This window comes from Haliotis rubra, unplaced genomic scaffold (genome assembly GCF_003918875.1).
Source record: "Haliotis rubra isolate DU_JTF1 unplaced genomic scaffold, ASM391887v1 Scf104, whole genome shotgun sequence".
Lineage (NCBI taxonomy): Eukaryota > Metazoa > Mollusca > Gastropoda > Lepetellida > Haliotidae > Haliotis > Haliotis rubra.
Genome location: NW_025764937.1, coordinates 29,126 through 49,470, shown reverse-complemented (window position 1 = coordinate 49,470; position 20,345 = coordinate 29,126). Strand labels below are relative to the sequence as shown.

Genomic DNA, 20,345 nt, shown 5'->3' with positions numbered 1-20,345 from the left:
CAACACTTACATACATTACTCTCCTTCAACACTTACATACATTTTCCTCCTTCAACACTTACATACATCACTCTCCTTCAACACTTATATATTACTTCCTTCACTTACATCCTTACTTCAACACTTCCTTATACTCTTAACACTTACATCTCTCCTTCAACACTTACATACATTACATTACTCTCTTCAACACTTACATACATTACTCTCTTCTACTACAACACTTACTTCCATAACACTTACATACATTACTCTCCTCCAACACTTTACATATACATTACTTAAGCTACATACATCACTCCTCCTACAACACTTACATACTTCACTTCTCTCTCCTTCAACACTTACATACATTACTCTCCTTCAACACTTACATATACATTCTCCTCAACACTTACATTACATTACTCCCTCCTTCAACACTTACATACATTACTCTCCTTCTACAACACTTACATACATTACTTACTCCTACAACACTTACATTACATTACTCTCCTTCAACACTTACAACACTTACATTATTACTTCTCCAACACTTACATACATTACTCCTCCTTCAACACTTACATATATATATCACCTCCTACAACACACTTATATACATTACTCTCCTTCAACACTTACTCCTACAATACATTACATCCTCTTCAACACTTACATACATCACTCTCCTACAAACACTTACATACATTACTCCTTCAACACTTCAACACTTACATACATTACTTCTCCTTCAACACTTACATACATTATTACTCTCCTACAACACTTACATACATTACACTCTCCTTCAACACTCTACATAACACTATACATTACTCTCCTTCAACACTTTACATACATTACTCTACTCCACTCACATACATACATACTTACTCTCTTCAACACTTACATACATCACTCCTCCTACAACACTTACATACATTACTTCTCTTCAACACTTACATACATTACTTACTCTCTACAACACTTACATACATCACTCTCCTTCAACACTTACATACATCATACTCTCCTACAACACTTACATACATTACTCTCTCCTACAACACTTACATACATCACTCTCCTTCAACACTTACATACATACTCTTACAACACTTACACTCATCACTCTCTACAACACTTACATATATACATTCACTCTCCTACAACACTTACATACATTACTCTCCTTCAACACTTACATACATCTACTCACTTCTCATTACTCTCCTTCAACACTTACATACATTCACTCTCCTTCAACACTTACATACACTCTCAACTCCTACAACACTTACTTACATACATTACTCCTCCTTCAACACTTACATACATTACTTCTCCTACAACACTTTACATACATACACTTACTCTCCTCTCACAACACTTACATACATTACTCTCCTTCAACACTTTACATACATTACTCTCCTTCAACACTTACATACATTACTCTCCTTTTCTCAACACTTACATACATTACTTCTCCTCCAACAACACTTACATACATTACTCTCCTACAACAACACTTTACATACATTACTCTCTCTACAACACTTACATACATCACTCTCCTTCAACACTTACATACATTACTCTCTTCACACTTACAATACTTACATACATTCCTCTCCTCTCAAACACTTACATACATTACTCTCCTTCAACACTTACATACATTACTCTCCTACAACACTTACATACATTACTCTCCTACAACACTTATACATACATCACTCTCCCTTAACACTTCTCCTATACTTACATTACTCTCTCCTCAACACTTACATATACATTACTCTCCTTCACACTACTTCTACACTACATACATCACTCTCCTTCAACACTTATATACATTACTCTCCTACAACACTTACATACATTACTCTCCTCCAACATACTTATTCACACTACATCACTCCTCCTTCAACACTTATATACACATACTACTTCCTCTCAACAACACTTACATACATCACTCTCCTTCAACACTTTTACATACATCACTCTCCTTCAACTTCTACATACATTACTCTCTTCAACACTTATATACATCACTCTCTCCTACAACACTTACATACATCACTTCCTCTTCAACACTTACATACATTACTTCTCCTTACAACACTTACATACACTACTCTCTTACAACACTTATATACATACATTACTCTCCTTCAACACTTACATACATTACTCTCCTTTATACAACACTTTACATACATTCATCTCTCCTCCTACAACACTTACATACATCACTCTCCTACAACACTTACATACATTACTCTCCTTCAACACTTTACATACATCACTCTCCTACAATTCAACACTTACATACATTACTTCTCCTTCAACACTTACATACATTACTCTCCTTCAACACTTATATATCATTCCTTCATTACCTCCTTCAACACTTACATACATTACTCTCCTTCAACACTTACATACACTACTCTCCTACAACACTTACATACATTATCCTCCTACAACACTTACATACATCACTTCTCCTTCAACACTTACATACATCACTCTCCTCCTTCAACACTTACATACATTACTCTCCAACACTTACATTCATCACTTCCACAACATTACATTTACTCTCCTTCAACACTTACATACATCACTCTCCTACAACACTTACATACATCACTCTCCTCCTACAACACTTACATACATTACTCTCCTCCTCAACACTTACATACATTACTCTCCTTCAACACTTACATACATCACTCTCCCTACAACACTTACATACATTACTTCCTTCAACACTTACATACATTCATCTCTCTCCTTCAACACTTACATACATCACTCTCCTTCAACACTTACATACATTACTCTCCTTCAACACTTACATACATTACTCTCCTTCAACACTTACATACATTATCACTCCTTCAACACTTACATACATTATCACATCCTCCTTCAACACTTACATACATCACTCTCCTTCAACACTTACATACATTACTCTCCTTCTCAACACTTACATACATCACTCTCCTTCAACACTTACATACATTACATCACTCTCCTTTTTACAACACTTACATACATCACTCTCCTTCAACACTTACATATATCACTCTCCTTCAACACTTACATTACTCTCATACAACACTCTCCTTCAACACTTACATACATTACCTCCTTCAACACTTACATACATTACTCTCCTACAACACTTACATACATTACTCTCCTACAACACTTACATACATTACTCCTCCTGCAACACTTACATACATTACTCCTCCTACAACACTTACATACATTACTCTCCTTCAACACTTACATACATTACTCTCCTTCAACACTTACATACATTACTCCTCCTTCAACACTTACATTCATCACTCTCCTACAACACATACATTCATCACTCTCCTTCAACACTTACATACATTACTCTCCTTCAACACTTACATACATTACTCTCCTTCAACACTTACATACATCACTCTCCTACAACACTTACATACATTACTCTCCTACAACATAAACATTCATCACTCTCCTTCAACACTTACATACATCACTCTCCTTCAACACTTACATACATTACTCTCCTTCAACACTTACATACATTACTCTCCTTCAACACTTACATCTCCTTCAACACTTACATACATCACTCTCCTTCAACACTTACATACATCACTCTCCTACAACACTTACATACATTACTCTCCTTCAACACTTACATACATCACTCTCCTTCAACACTTACATACATTACTCTCCTTCTCCTCAACACTTACATACATTACTCTCCTTCAACACTTACATACATCACTCTCCTACAACACTTACATACATTACTCTCCTTCAACACTTACATACATTACTCTCCTTCAACACTTACATACATTACTCTCCTTCAACACTTACATACATCACTCTCCTACAACACTTACATACATTACTCTCCTTCAACACTTACATACATTACTCTCCTACAACACTTACATACATTACTCTCCTTACACAACACTTACATACATTATACATTACCCTCCTTCAACACTTACATACATTACTCCTTCAACACTTACAACACTTACATTACATGCACTCTCCTTCAACACTTACATACATTACTCTCCTTCAACACTTACATTCATCACTCTCCTACAACACTTACATACACCACTCTCCTGCAACACTTACATACATTACTCTCCTACAACACTTACATTCATCACTCTCCTTCAACACTTACATACATTACTCTCCTTTAACACTTACATTCATCACTCTCCTACAACACTTACATACATCACTCTCCTTCAACACTTACATACATTACTCTCCTACAACACTTACATACATCACTCTCCTTCAACACTTACATACATTACTCTCCTTCAACACTTACATACATTACTCTCCTTCAACACTTACATTCATCACTCTCCTTCAACACTTACATACATTACTCTCCTTCAACACATACATCACTCTCCTTCAACACTTACATACATTACTCTCCTTCAACACTTGCCCACATGAATGACCTCCAAAACGTACCTACAACGCTCTCCTGTAACGTTATACACTTGATGTTTTGTTTCATCCGGAGCAAAGCAGTTGTTACTTACATCTACACTAATTATGCCTCACACAATCTGAACACGTTATCTTAAAATATTTCAGGTAGTCAATTACATCAACTCAATCAACCTACTTTCATTGGTGAAGTCGTTGAGAGGCGAGCAGGTGAGTTGCCTAGAGATACGCATGATGCGTCTGTCATTGTGTCGGTGGCGACAATACGTTGAGGAGCGTCTCACAATCATAGAGAACGTTAAAGCATACTCTGATACGCAAGGCTTGGAAGCCTTGACAACTTATGGGGCAGTGTGGTCGCCTAGTGGTTAAGGCGTTTGCTCGTCCGACCGAAGCTTCCAGGCACTGTGAAGCACTGGATAAAGTTGTCAAGTGAGTGAGTGAGTTTAGTTTAACGCCGCTTTTGGCAATATTCCAACAATATCACGGCGGGGGACACCAGAAAAGGGCTTTACACATTGAACCCATGTGGAGAATCGATCCCGGGTCCTCGGCGTAACCAGCGAACTCTTAACCACTAAGCTACCCTGCCGTCCCGCATCATAACGAACAGTAGACGTCCCGCATCATAACGAACAGTATGGTTTCAGGCCGGGGCTTACTTCGGTGCCTCCCTTTGTACGGTAGATGTTAATGGAGACGACTTCGACGACCTGCTGGTCGGGGCTCCGTACTTCACCGACAGCAACGACGACAGTGATCACAAGAAGAAAATCTACATGGATGAAGGGCGGGTGTTTGTCTACCTGAACCTCCTCAATGACAACAGACAGGCAAGACAAAACCCACAACTCTCCATATCTTAGTTCATACGATCGATATCAAAAAGTTCTAATTATCACCAAGAATTCAGGGTACAAAAAATATTTTGCTGTCTTGTCCTTATGAGTTCTCTACATAGTCACCATCCCGAGCTACACAATTCTGCCACCGTTTCTTGACCTTGTGCAGACCGGCTGAATAGAAGTCCCCTGATTTCATGCACCTTGGCCTTTTTCGGAGGTGGTGATGAGGCATGTTTCCACTCTTTACTCTAAGCGAGGAACCCAGCGTGCTGGCACTTTGGACATGTGCAGCTGGTTATGAATGATGTCCAATGCACTGCCATAACTCCAGTCGGTCTCATGCATATCCATGTGTATTGTTACACGGCGATCTTCCAGATCCAGCGCCTCGACTTTGTTCGCGGTGTCCATATCATAAGTAAGTGAGGGGCGTCAACTTCTTGGCTCATCTGAGAGGGACATGTGACCGGTTTGGAAATACCTTTTCCATCTCACAACAGTATCATAGGATGGGCCATCATCACCATAAACAGATTTCATCTCATCGTTAATTTGTCGTGCAGTGCAGCCCTTCAAGTGCAAGAACTTAATTACACTGCGCGCCTCAATCTTCTCCATACCTGGGGATTGGTGTGTAGGGTCAAACTTGTATCCTGATTGCTTAGTAACTTCTTAGTGATAATTGGAACATTTTGATACCCCCTCGTATAACTTTCTATGGCTACAGGACATGTGAAAGTGTCCTGCTTACGTGTGCGAGCATGTTGCATGTGCCCCACCCTATTTCCTGAAGAAACCCAGTCAGTTTAGCGCTGTTATGTTCTCTGCAGAGTACACGAGAGAGCATTCCGCTTAAAGACTTGTTGAAGAACATGCATCTGTACTGATGAAAGAAACAGTTGACTTACCGTTGGCCATTATTTTCTCAGCGGCTTCTATTCGTTTATACGTTTCACAGCGGGTCTTGACACAGAGCTCGGTTCTCAAGGGGAAGAATGAATACGGAGCCAGATTTGGAACTTCCATCAGTAACCTTGGAGACATCAACGGTGATGGTTATGCAGGTGAGATTGAGATTATCGTGGTAGCCATCGACTCATCAACGGTGATGGCTATGCAGGTGAGATTGTGATTATCATGGTAGCCATCGACTCATCAACGGTGATGGCTATGCAGGTGAGATTGTGATTATCATGGTAGCCGTCGACTCATCAACGGTGATTGTTATGCAGGTGATTGAGCGTGGTAGCCATGACTCATCAACGGTGATGGCTATGCAGATTATCATGGTAGTCATCGACTCATCAACGGTGATGGCTATGCAGGTGAGATTGTGATTATCATGGTAGCCGTCGACTCATCAACGGTGATTGTTATGCAGGTGAGATTGAGATTATCGTGGTAGCCGTCGACTCATCAACTGTGATAGCTATGCAGGTGAGATTGAGATTATCGTGGTAGCCGTCGACTCATCAACGGTGATGGCTATGCAGGTGAGATTGAGATTGTCGTGGTAGCCGTCGACTCATCAACGGTGATGCAGGAAGACATTAGTTAGGAACTGTTATCAGTAACCTTGGAGACATCAACGGTGACGGCCATACAGGCTACCTGGGGAATGACTTTGGTACCTTTGGGGACATCATAATTGATGGTAATATGTTTCCTTGAATACGTCTTAAGATATGTGTCGTTACTGTCGTAAATGCTGAATAGGCTTTAGTAACCCTACTACAGTTACCTACTAATGATGGCCGTCAGGGGAGATAGTAGCTCAGACTCTCCACTTGCTTGGTCCGTCCAACATGTGAGGGGGTCGGACGACCGTGACTCCTAACTAACCACATTATATTCATGTACTGGCACACATACATTAAAAAATGTACGCGACACCAGGTTCTATACTCACATAGGTTTACTCTGTCTCAGTCCATCTCTCTACTACAAGTTCACCAACGGACATGGTAGGCTCGTGCCACAGGGGGAAACTGAGTCGCGTGGACTTTTAGGGATGCAGTTTTACCTGACAACATTACCATCTTCCAGATGTTGCTGTTGGAGCGCCATATGAGGATGAAGGACGCGGGGCGGTATACATCTACCACGGAGGGGAAGGAGGGGTGAACGCCGAGGCCATGCAGAGAATAGGAGGCCGCGACATCAACGACACGGAGACAGTGGCGTCTTTTGGCTGGAGCATCTCCAAACCTGCCGACGTGGACAGGAATGGCTACCCTGGTACGACCACCGCACTCAACAGACACACGCTCTGTTTTTCTCATGTTAAATATAAGATCGGATAATGTCCAAAGTGTGCCATGCGTCTGTGAGTAGACTCTTTACATTTTCGTTGTAGTTTTGTTGCCTGAAAATCTCAATACACTGTGCTACTGGATGCTCCTGTTTTGATCCTTTGATCACCATCTGTTTTGATCCTTTGTCTGGCAACGTTCTTTCGGTTTCACCAATGTCGTTCATATCAACGGTTTACGACCATGATTACTCCGGGACTCCCCCTTCATGAAACAATTCTACAATAATAAAACTGAAACACTGTTCAGACCGAAATAACTGACCAAGCTGCCCTTTGCAGATATCGCTGTCGGGGCGTACCTCTCGGATTCTGCAGTCATTCTCAGAACGAGGCCCATAGTTGACCTCCACGCCAACGTCACGACTGACCCCCAGCTAATCATCAAGGACAGGTCTAATTGTCCGGCGGGGACTAGCGCCGACAGGTGTTTCCTGCTGAGGATCTGTTTCCACTACACTGGAGTCAGCCTACCTTCCAGCCTCAGTAAGGTTCTACTTCATTGTTGTTGTCTTTGCTTTTCTGAATTTCTGTATGTAATTTTTAAAACCCAAGCTCCAGTCCAACCGTGACGTATCGGACATACGGTTGTTTTAGGGTGAAACCTTGTTCACTGCCTATTCCTTCTTTAGTCATTGTTTTTTTTTATCATTTTATTACCTACGAGGGTGAAAATATCGGGGATCATATTTTTCATACGATGCCCCAGGGCAAAATATCACTTTATCATGGTGTCGTGACGTCATGAACAATGCTTTGACGTCACGTTTCTTCTCTAACGTTGCGTTCTACATGCGGCGACGGCGGGTAGCCAGCCTATGTTTGCAAGTAGATTTGAATATATTTTCCTCCATTTGACGACTTCGGTAATAAACAAAATATTATTAGAGTGCCCATGTTATAATATGTATTTTTTATTGTATCAACCGCTGATTTAATAATCTATAGGGTTCCTTCATTTTCGACATTACGGTGTTAAATTGAATGTGCATGGTGTAACAACTAAACAACATGGATATGTGTCATACAATCAATCCCTTTTGCTGTAACGCTACACAACATGGATATGTGTCATACAATCAATCCCTTTTGCTGTAACGCTACACAACATGGATATGTGTCATACAATCAATCCCTTTTTCCTGTAACGCTACACAACATGGATATGTGTCATACAATCAATCCCTTTTGCTGTAACGCTACACAACATGGATATGTGTCATACAATCAATCCCTTTTCCTGTAACGCTACACAACATGGATATGTGTCATACAATCAATCCCTTTTGCTGTAACGCTACACAACATGGATATGTGTCATACAATCAATCCCTTTTGCTGTAACGCTACACAACATGGATATGTGTCATACAATCAATCCCTTTTGCTGTAACGCTACACAACATGGGTATGTGTCATACAATCAATCCCTTTTCCTGTAACGCTACACAACATGGATATGTGTCATACAATCAATCCCTTTTCCTGTAACGCTATACAACATGGATATGTGTCATACAATCAATCCCCTTTGCTGTAACGCTACACAACATGGATATGTGTCATACAATCAATCCCTTTTGCTGTAACGCTACACAACATGGATATGTGTCATACAATCAATCCCTTTTCCTGTAACGCTACACAACATGGATATGTGTCATACAATCAATCCCTTTTGCTGTAACGCTACACAACATGGATATGTGTCATACAATCAATCCCTTTTCCTGTAACGCTACACAACATGGATATGTGTCATACAATCAATCCCTTTTGCTGTAACGCTACACAACATGGATATGTGTCATACAATCAATCCCTTTTGCTGTAACGCTACACAACATGGATATGTGTCATACAATCAATCCCTTTTGCTGTAACGCTACACAACATGGATATGTGTCATACAATCAATCCCTTTTGCTGTAACGCTACACAACATGGATATGTGTCATACAATCAATCCCTTTTTCCTGTAACGCTACACAACATGGATATGTGTCATACAATCAATCCCTTTTGCTGTAACGCTACACAACATGGATATGTGTCATACAATCAATCCCTTTTGCTGTAACGCTACACAACATGGATATGTGTCATACAATCAATCCCTTTTGCTGTAACGCTACACAACATGGGTATGTGTCATACAATCAATCCCTTTTCCTGTAACGCTACACAACATGGATATGTGTCGTACAATCAATCCCTTTTGCTGTAACGCTATACAACATGGGTATGTGTCATACAATCAATCCCTTTTGCTGTAACGCTATACAACATGGATATGTGTCATACAATCAATCCCTTTTGCTGTAACGCTACACAACATGGGTATGTGTCATACAATCAATCCCCTTTGCTGTAACGCTACACAACATGGATATGTGTCATACAATCAAACACCTTTTGCTGTAACGCTACACAACATGGATATGTGTCATACAATCAATCCCTTTTCCTGTAACGCTACACAACATGGATATGTGTCATACAATCAATCCCTTTTCCTGTAACGCTACACAACATGGATATGTGTCATACAATCACCTAAGCTGTAACTCTATACAACATGTTTATCTGTCACACACCCCTATGCCGTAACACCATACAACACGTGTGTTACAGTATTTGACTACGTACTCTCGGTGGATACATACAAAGGAAATGGACAAAAGCGTATACTCATGAACTCGACACAGGGCTACGTCGACTCCATATCTGATGTAATAACTGCTAACAGCCAAACAGGGGCGTGCCGGGAGTTTCAAGCCATCAGTGTAAATGTAAGATAAGCACTGCATATATACAGTACAGCCGGAAATTATTGAGAATTTAAAGATTGTAAAAAAAATTATTTTGTTCACTCATTACTCACGTATTAAATGTGAATATTAGCATAAATTAACTCCAGATTCAAAGGCAGGTGAACAGTTAGTATTTTGTCAGGTCACCATGGGCAGAAATGCAGGCTTCAATGCGGCGCCGCATACTACTGATCAAAGAAGTGAGAAAGTCGTGGTCCATGCTGTCCCAATATCGGACCACCTCTTCTTTCATTTCAGCAATATTAATAGCATTATCACCAATATAATTATTTATTATCCTTTATGTATGAATCTTTGTAGGATCGAGCAGATAAGGATCCGTTCACTGTGGTCCGTGTTGAGGCCACGTACCAACTCCCACAACCGGCGGATCCCAACTCCGACATCCAGCCGGTCACTAACAAGTCACGTCCCGACAAACTCATCAAGGATGTGAGTGGTTAATAGCTGAGGTTATCTCCTCCTTACAAACTACATACTACATTTCCAGAACATCTTTCGCTATTTGTTCAATTGCATGATTAATCATGACAAAACAATAGCTTTTCAAGAAGAAACAAAACTTAGACTTAAGTCTGTGGAAAAAATCAAGTTTAAACTATTCGTTTATTTTTATTGAACGTCATCCGTTTCACAATCCACTATCTTGTCCGATGCCAGTATTTCCTTACCCGTGAAGATCCTGGTTAGAATTGGTCTTCAGCAACTCATGCCAAGAGGCGACTAACGGGATCAGGTGGTCAGGATCGCTGACTTGGTGGACACATGCCATCGTATCCCAATTGCGTAGATCGATGCTCAAGGTCACTCGATTGTCTGGTCCAGACTCGATTATTTACGTACCGCCGCCATGTAGCTGGAATATTGCTGAGGGCGGCATTAAACAAGAATTCTACCATGACTTCGGGAAATATTTGATTGTGATTGGTTAATTAAAGTCAGTCAGAGGTATATAAACACGTTATATACCTCTGACACAGTGTGTATTTTTTTTAAAATCTTAATAACACGGGTATGGTAGAATTGAGATAAACATACTGTGTTGGGAAATCATAACGAAATTGTAATAGCTCTACTTTTTTTATTTAGAACCTCACACTACGCGTTCGGTTTTAAATCAAATTTAGAGCTATAATAATTTTGTTATATACCTCTGCCACATGTTTATCTCCTAGATAAACGAAGCATGTATTTCCTAACGAAATATCTATTCAAAATACCGTTTGTCCATGTCAGGATGTGTTAAAATATAACAAATGATGAAGCAAATACCCTCAGTCAAAATTTCGTCAGACACTTTTGTCCTCGAAAGACTACCAAAAAAACACGGGAACACGAGGTGAACCTTATTCCTCAATTGCATGTCAGTAGAGTAGCAATGGATAACATGGACGATGTCGTCCTGTCGCTTGAGAAAATCGATAAAGGATATTCAATAAAATTATTTATGTGATGACTAGGAAACATGCCATTATTTCAGACTTGCTTGAAATGTTCCCCTGACAACCAGCTTCTTCACTGTCGTGATTTGATAAGTTACTGTCTTGAAGATTGTTCAAACCTCACAAAAACAGTGGATGGAAACCAAATTATGTGGCTATTTCTGTATAAAGTATCTACACATTCTGTAGATTGGGAGCTCCCTGTTGGTATTCTTCTGGAAGGTTCAAGTCGATGACAGTGAAATCTTTCCTATATATATTCTAACCTTACATTTACGCTTGATTACTGCCTTCTTGTAAGTTTGTATGGTGAAGCTTTCATGATTCAATGCTTCAAGTGCATGATTCAATGCTTCAAGTGACTAGTGACATTTCGGTTGCTTCAGGTGGCCTTTCAACTTGAGTGTGGTGAAGACAACCAGTGTTGGTCTGACCTTGTCGTTGACCTGGAGGCGAGCATCAATAACGCGGATGGGGCCGTTATTAGGGAAGATATAAACAAGGATGTCGTTATCAACGCGACAAACGGCCTGGTGCTGAACGTGGCTGTCAGGAACGACATGGAAACCGCATTCGCCACAGTAGTTTATGTCACGTGGTCTGGGACTGTGTCGATGCAGACGACAGAGTCATCTTCTCAACAACCTGTCGTCTGCGACGGAGACGCCGAGGAAATCGGGGTATTCCGAAATCGGCTGAAATGTGACGTTCTCCTTCCGGTGTATTCCAAGGAGATGTTTGCCTTTCAAGTCTTCTTCACGGCAGATGATATCAGGACTGATATGTCCCCGCTAGAATTTAACGTCTTTGTTCAAACCGGAAGTAACGAGACGACACCGGATGATAACAAAGCCAATCTAACTACTCGCGTCTGGATCGATGCTCAAACAGGAATCATTGGGTAATTATACACACTACCTTGTTTCGAAATGGATCGATACTGATCGATATGTATTTTACGATCCGTAAAGATCTGGGTTAGAATTGGTCTTCAGCAACCCATGCTTGTCATAAAAGGCGACTGACGGGATCCGGTGGGCAGGCCCGCTGACCTGGTTTACACTTGTTGTATCCCAGTTGAGTAGATAGATGTTCATGATGATAATCACTGGATTGTCTGATCCAGACTCGATTATTTTCAGACGTCTGCCATATACCTGGAATGTTGCTGAGTGCGGCGATAAAGAACAAACAAACAAAATCATATTTATTTCTCCAAAACATATCACCACGAAACGCAGACAAAATGTACACATTTTGGCTTTTATCACCATTTTTAATCGACTCAAATAGAAACACATATCTATGCATGAGATATGACAGTCACTTTAATGCACTGCAGAAAGTCCGATCCCGACCAAGTTCTGGTACGGATGGATGAACTGGACAAAACCAAGGTTACTATCGGGCACAAATACGTCATCAAGAACGCTGGTCCTAGTTTCTTGCCGTACACACGTGTCTCCGTCAACCTTCCATACTTCAACCAGAAGAAGGAGGCGCTAGTGGAGGCAGCAGACATCAGAGTAAGGACTCGATGTGAGATGTGCTGCTCTGCCTGGTGAATGTAAGGCGTATGAGATGTAAGAAATGTGTGTATCTCAGGGTGAGGACACGATGTGAGGTGTGCTGCTCTGCCTGATGAATGTAAGGTGAGTGAGTGAGTTTAGTTTCACGCCTTACTCAGCAATATTCCAGCCGTATGGCGGCGGTCTGTAAATAATCAAGTCTAGAACAGACAATCCAGTGATCAACAGCATGAGCATCGATCTGCGCAATGGGAACCGATAAAAAGCGTTCGATCTTCACGCCGAATACCCGAGTTCGCGTTACAATATGGGTACAATGTGGGAAGCCCATTTTCTGGTGTCCCCCGCTCTGATATTGCTGGATTATTGCTAAAAGCGGCGAAAACTAAACTCACTCGCTCACTCACTATCACTTCCGGCTCCATTGTCTTTCTCCTTGTCAAAACAAGGCCTGTAAATCTATCCACACTCATATGGTCCCCGCAGATCCTACATGAAGACGGAACAAGCGTCGGCTGTCAGCGATACATAAAAAGTAAAGGCATCGCGCAGAGTTCCACCACATCAACAACATCAACGACAACGTCGACTGAACCAGTGGAGACAACGACTGCTTTCTTACCCGTCCTGCCTCCTTCCAAATTAAAGGAGCGCAAAACAAGAGCCATCGCAAAAAACGTCCTGGACATGGTAGGTTGATGGTCAGAGGGGGAGACTGAAAATTGGTTTTGGTTTTGGTTTGGCGAGTTGGGGGTTTTTTTTCGTTGTTTTAGTTGGGCTTGGGGGGTGGTTTTGTATTTTTTGGATTTCTTCGTAATCGCTTCATGCTGGGGGAGACCAACCGTGTAATCCCATTTGTATTCAAAATATATCTCTTGTCTCCTCGGAAAATACTGCATGTATAGCAATCCAGAGTTAAACCTGAGGAAACATTTTCTTTTGTCAGTATATTCTGGATTTTGTTATAGTTAATAAAGTCATAAACATTGCATAGTTATGCCCATTATGTAATAAACTACTGGAGGTGGGTCTCTTTCAAATCTTATCTTATCTTTGAAACCAAAAAGTAATGTTTTTACCGTATTTGCACCATTTAAAACAAAGGAGGGTTATTAGGTCCCAAATCCTTTTCTTACCAATATGTGTTTTCATAAATTACTCATTCAAACTGTTGCACGATTGTTGGACTGTTGGATGGAGGTGAAATTGACGTAATCATAGTTAACAACAGTTCCTCTATAGGTGAGTAACATAACAAACCCCTTATATTTGCTTTATGTCCTTCAGTCTAGATAAGATTCAGGTGATATATTTTGCCGTTATGATCACGTACGTTTAGTAACTATCTGGTGTTGTCATTAAATGTATGGTTCAGTTTTCTTCCTGGCTTCTGATGGAGGCTGCTACTGAAGTCGCTGTGGTTGTCTGGTTCACAGGACTGTGCAGACTTCAAGTGTGTTGAGTACACGTGTCCTCTGCATCATCTGAGCCCGGGGAGTAGCGCCATCGTCAACATCACCGTCTGGATCCCAGGAAGCAGCCTGCCCTTTTATGATGTGGGTAACTTCGCGCTCAAATTTGGACCCGTGAAGGTCCGGGTTAGAATTGATCTTCGGTAACACATGCTTGCCGTAAGAGGGGACTAACGGGATCGGCTGGTCAGGCTAGCTGACCTGGTTGACACGTCATCGTATCCCAACTGCGTAGATCGATGCCCATGCTCTTGATCACTGGATGGTCTGGTCCAGTCTCGATTATTTACAAACCGCCGCCATATAGCTGGAATATTGCTGAGTGCAGCGTTAAACAACAAACCAGCCAACCAGCCAACCAACCATATGCTATTACGGGTATATAACTATTGATGAAACTTCGTGTCACTGCGGATGTGACGAAGCATGTGTGAATGTAGATGGAATAACGAACGCATTCAGCTGCATGCAATTCCGGTTGTAACAAACGACTAGTTGCTCCGGATGTAACGATCTGCGTTTTCTTGCAATGAAAGTGATAGGTGCAAAACGTGTTCGTTTGTTTTGGATCCAGCGGGTTGACTTCCTGAGGTACTACACTGAAGCCACCGTGATCCAACCTGACCACCCCCTGCTCTACCCCTGGGGACAGGCTGTCGAGACGAAGGTAAGAGGGGGACATCCCGCCCGGTCCTCCTGTGCACATCCCTTACATAACATCGACTGAAACCAATCATGTCGGTATCTACAACAGGTCTTATACGTCGGTAGCAGGATACGCTAATCGTTATGCTGACTCAACACAAATAAGAAGGAAAAGATTGTCCAACGCTATGGTGGTGCGCACTCTTGAGAAAGTGGGGGCGCACACTTCATTTCCACGAGAGTTTCAATGATGGTCCTTGCCAGGAACACAGCCCTTCTGACACTGAGGTTAATGCCGAAGTCTGCAGGGAGTGTTCGGGGAGTCTACATATTCCCGAAACGTTTTTTGTGGGTTCGACTGGCCAGCGCTTCCAGTGAGAAGTTTTGTTCACTGTCTGGGATGCGTGTAAAGGGGGCTACAGAGGCAATGAGCTGATGATGAGCCTTACCAGCCTGACTGTGCCAGGATCACCCACACTCTCTTTTCTACATTTATGTATTTTAATCTGTTAATATCAACCATCATCATTATCATCATGTGTCATGATCTGACACAACCCAACTAAACCTTCCCTTGATTACAGATAATGACGCCAATCTACCCCGAAAATCCACCCGGCAAGGTCAACATCTGGATCATCATCGGCAGCGTCCTTGCCGCCATCGTCATCCTCATCATAATCTTCATCGTGCTGTGGAAGGTACATTGCCTGGCCTGAAAATTATTCAACGTTGTAGTTGTCTGGTCTGCAAATTGTTCAACGTTGTAGTTGTCTGGTGTCTAAATTGTTCAACGTTGTAGTTGTCTTGTCTGTAAATTGTTCAACATTGTAGTTATCTGGCCTGTATATTGTTCAACATTGTAGTTGTCTTGTCTGTAAATTGTTCAACGTTGTAGTTGTCTGGTCTGGATATTATTCAACATTATAGTTGTCTGGTCTGTAAATTGTTCAACATTATGGTTGTCTGGTCTGTAAATTGTTCAACGTTGTAGTTGTCTGGTCTGTAAATTGTTCAACATTATAGTTGTCTGGTCTGTAAATTGTTCAATATTATAGTTGTCTGGTCTGTAAATTTTTCAACATTATAGTTGTCTGGCCTGTAAATTGTTCAAAATTGTAGTTGTCTGCTCTGTATGTTGTTCAACGTTGTAGTTGTCTGGTCTGTAAATTGTTCAACATTGTAGTTGTCAGGTATGTATATTGTTCAACATTGTAGTTGTCTGGCCTGTATATTGTTCAACATTGTAGTTGTCTGGTCTCTAAATTGTTCAGCGTTGTAGTTGTCTGGTCTGTATATTATTCAACATTATAGTTGTCTGGCCTGTATATTGTTCAACATTGTAGTTGTATGGTCTGTAAATTGTCCAACATTGTAGTTGTCTGGTCTGTAAATTAATCAACATTATAGTTGTCTGGCCTGTAAATAGATCAACATTGTAGTTGTCTTGTCTGTATATTGTTGAACGTTGTAGTTGTCTTGTCTGTAAATTGTTCAACATTGTAGTTGTCAGGTCTGTATATTGATCAACATTGTAGTTGTCTGGCCTGTATATTGTTCAACATTGTAGTTATCTGGTCTGTAAATTGTTCAACATTGTAGTTGTCTGATCTGTATATTATTCAACATTATAGTTGTCTGGCCTGTATATTGTTCAACATTATAGTTGTCTGGTTTGTAAATTGTTCAACGTTGTAGTTGTCTGGTCTGTAAATTGTTCAACATTGTAGTTGTCTGGTATGTATATTATTCAACATTATAGTTGTCTGGCCTGTGTATTGTTCAACATTGTTGTTGTCTGGCCCCTATATTCTTCAACATTGTAGTTGTCTGGCCTCTAAATTGTTCAACATTGTAGTTGTCTGGACTGTAAATTGTTCAACATTGCGGTTCTCTGGTCTGTATATTGTTCAACGTTGTAGTTGTCGTGTCTGTAAATTGTTCAACATTGTAGTTGTGTGGTCTGTATATTGTTCAACATTGTAGTTGTCTGGCCAGTATATTATTCAACATTATAGTTGTCTGGTCTGTATATTGTTCAACGTTGTAGTTGTCTTGTCTGTAAATTGTTCAACATTGTAGTTGTCTGGCCTCTAAATTGTTCAACATTGTAGTTGTCTGGTCTGTAAATTGTTCATCGTTTTAGTTGTCTGGTCTGTAAATTGTTCAACGTTATAGTTGTCTGGTGTGTAAAGTGTTCAACGTTGTAGTTGTCTGGTCTGTAAATTGTTCAACATTGTAGTTGTCTGGCCTGTATATTGTACAACGTTGTAGTTGTCTGGTCTGTAAATTGTTCAACGTTGTAGTTGTCTGGTCTGTAAATTGTTCAACATTGTAGTTGTCTGGCCTGTACATTCTACAACGCTGTAGTTGTCTGGTCTGTAAATTGTTCAACATTATCGTTGTCTGGTATGTAAATTGTTCAACGTTGTAGTTGTCTGGTCTGTAAATTGTTCAACATTATAGTTGTCTGGTTTGTAAATTGTTCAACGTTGTAGTTGTCTGGTCTGTGAATTGTTCAACGTTGTAGTTGTCTGGTCTGTAAATTGTTCAACGTTGTAGTTGACGGGACCGTAAATTGTTCAACATTGTAGATGTCTGGCCTGTAAATTGTTCAAAATTGTAGTTGTCTGGTCTGTAAATTGTTCAACGTTGTAGTTGACGGGACCGTAAATTGTTCAACATCATAGTTGTCTGGTCTGTAAATTGTTCAACGTCGTAGTTGTTTTGTCTGTAAATTTTTCAACATTGTAGTTGTCTGTCTGTAAATTGTTCAACATTGTAGTTGTCCGGTCTGTAAATTGTTCAACGTTGTAGATGTCTGGTCTGTAAATTGTTCAAAATTGTAGTTGTCTTGTCTGTAAATTGTTCAACATTGTAGTTGTCTGTCTGTAAATTGTTCAACATTGTAGTTGACTGGTCTGTAAATTGTTCAACGTTGTAGTTATCTGGTCTGTAAATTGTTCAACATTGTAGTTGTCAGGTATGTATATTGTTCAACATTGTAATTGTCTGGTCTCTAAATTGTTCAACGTTGCAGTTGTCTGGTCTGTATATTATTCAACATTGTAGTTGTCTGTGCCTGTATATTGTTCAACATTGTAGTTCTCTCGTCTGTAAATTGTTCAACATTGTAGTTGTCTGGTCTGTAAACTGTTGAACATTATAGTTGTCTGGCCTCTTAATAGTTCAACATTGTAGTTGTCTTGTCTGTATATTGTTCAACGTTGTAGTTGTCTTGTCTGTAAAATGTTCAACGTTGTAGTTGTCAGGTCTGTGTATTGTTCAATGTTGTAGTTGTCTGGACTGTAAATTGTTCAACATTATAGTTGTCTGGTCTGTAAATTGTTCAACGTCGTAGTTGTTTTGTCTGTAAATGTTTCAACGTTGTAGTTGTCTTATCTGGTCTCTAAATTGTTCAACGTTGTAGTTGACGGGACCGTAAATTGTTCAACATTGTAGTTGTCTGGCCTGTAAATTGTTCAACGTTGTTGTTGTCTGGTCTGTAAATTGTTCAACGTTGTAGTTGTCTGGTCTGTAAATTGTTCAACGTTGTAGTTGACGGGACCGTAAATTGTTCAGCGTTGTAGTTGTCTGGACCGTAATTTGTTCAACATTGTATTTGTCTAGCCTGTATATTGTTCAATGTTGTAGTTGTCTGGTCTGTAAATTGTTCAACATTATCGTTGTCTGGTGTCTAAATTGTTCAACGTTGTAGTTGTCTTGTCTGTAAATTGTTTAAAATTGTAGTTGTCTGGCCTGTAAATTGTTCAACGTTGTAGTTGTCTGGTCTGTAAATTGTTCAACGTTGTAGTTGTCTTGTCTGTAAATTGTTTAACATTGTAGTTTTCTGTCTGTAAATTGTTCAACATTGTAGTTGTCTGGTCTGTAAATTGTTCAACGTTGTAGTTGTCTGGTCTGTAAATTGTTCAACGTTGTAGTTGTCTTGTCTGTAAGTTGTTTAACATTGTAGTTGTCTGTCTGTAAATTGTTCAACATTGTAGTTGTCTGGTCTGTAAATTGTTCAACGTTGTAGTTGTCTGGTCTGTAAATTGTTCAACATTATAGTTGTCTGGTTTGTAAATTGTTCAACGTTGTAGTTGTCTGGTCTGTGAATTGTTCAACGTTGTAGTTGTCTGGTCTGTAAATTGTTCAACGTTGTAGTTGACGGGACCGTAAATTGTTCAACATTGTAGATGTCTGGCCTGTAAATTGTTCAAAATTGTAGTTGTCTGGTCTGTAAATTGTTCAACGTTGTAGTTGACGGGACCGTAAATTGTTCAACATCATAGTTGTCTGGTCTGTAAATTGTTCAACGTCGTAGTTGTTTTGTCTGTAAATTTTTCAACATTGTAGTTGTCTGTCTGTAAATTGTTCAACATTGTAGTTGTCCGGTCTGTAAATTGTTCAACGTTGTAGATGTCTGGTCTGTAAATTGTTCAAAATTGTAGTTGTCTTGTCTGTAAATTGTTCAACATTGTAGTTGTCTGTCTGTAAATTGTTCAACATTGTAGTTGACTGGTCTGTAAATCATTGTTCAACGTTGTAGTTATCTGGTCTGTAAATTGTTCAACATTGTAGTTGTCAGGTATGTATATTGTTCAACATTGTAATTGTCTGGTCTCTAAATTGTTCAACGTTGCAGTTGTCTGGTCTGTATATTATTCAACATTGTAGTTGTCTGTGCCTGTATATTGTTCAACATTGTAGTTCTCTCGTCTGTAAATTGTTCAACATTGTAGTTGTCTGGTCTGT

The 20,345-nt window shown here is 40.1% G+C and overlaps 1 protein-coding gene across 1 annotated transcript in view; it reads left to right on the top strand.

Moving 5' to 3' along the window:
• The window catches only part of LOC124274004 (integrin alpha-3-like), an 86,154-nt gene that overhangs the window by 49,075 nt on the left and 16,734 nt on the right, over positions 1 to 20,345 (top strand). Inside the window, exons 8-20 of the mRNA XM_046709340.1 lie at positions 4,660 to 4,722; positions 5,163 to 5,345; positions 6,316 to 6,421; positions 7,404 to 7,595; positions 7,951 to 8,154; positions 10,303 to 10,460; positions 10,803 to 10,934; positions 12,331 to 12,845; positions 13,287 to 13,470; positions 13,960 to 14,163; positions 14,910 to 15,029; positions 15,520 to 15,612; positions 16,175 to 16,291. Coding sequence (XP_046565296.1) covers positions 4,660 to 4,722; positions 5,163 to 5,345; positions 6,316 to 6,421; positions 7,404 to 7,595; positions 7,951 to 8,154; positions 10,303 to 10,460; positions 10,803 to 10,934; positions 12,331 to 12,845; positions 13,287 to 13,470; positions 13,960 to 14,163; positions 14,910 to 15,029; positions 15,520 to 15,612; positions 16,175 to 16,291 — 2,271 coding nt within the window. The remainder of the gene's footprint in view (positions 1 to 4,659; positions 4,723 to 5,162; positions 5,346 to 6,315; positions 6,422 to 7,403; positions 7,596 to 7,950; positions 8,155 to 10,302; positions 10,461 to 10,802; positions 10,935 to 12,330; positions 12,846 to 13,286; positions 13,471 to 13,959; positions 14,164 to 14,909; positions 15,030 to 15,519; positions 15,613 to 16,174; positions 16,292 to 20,345) is intronic.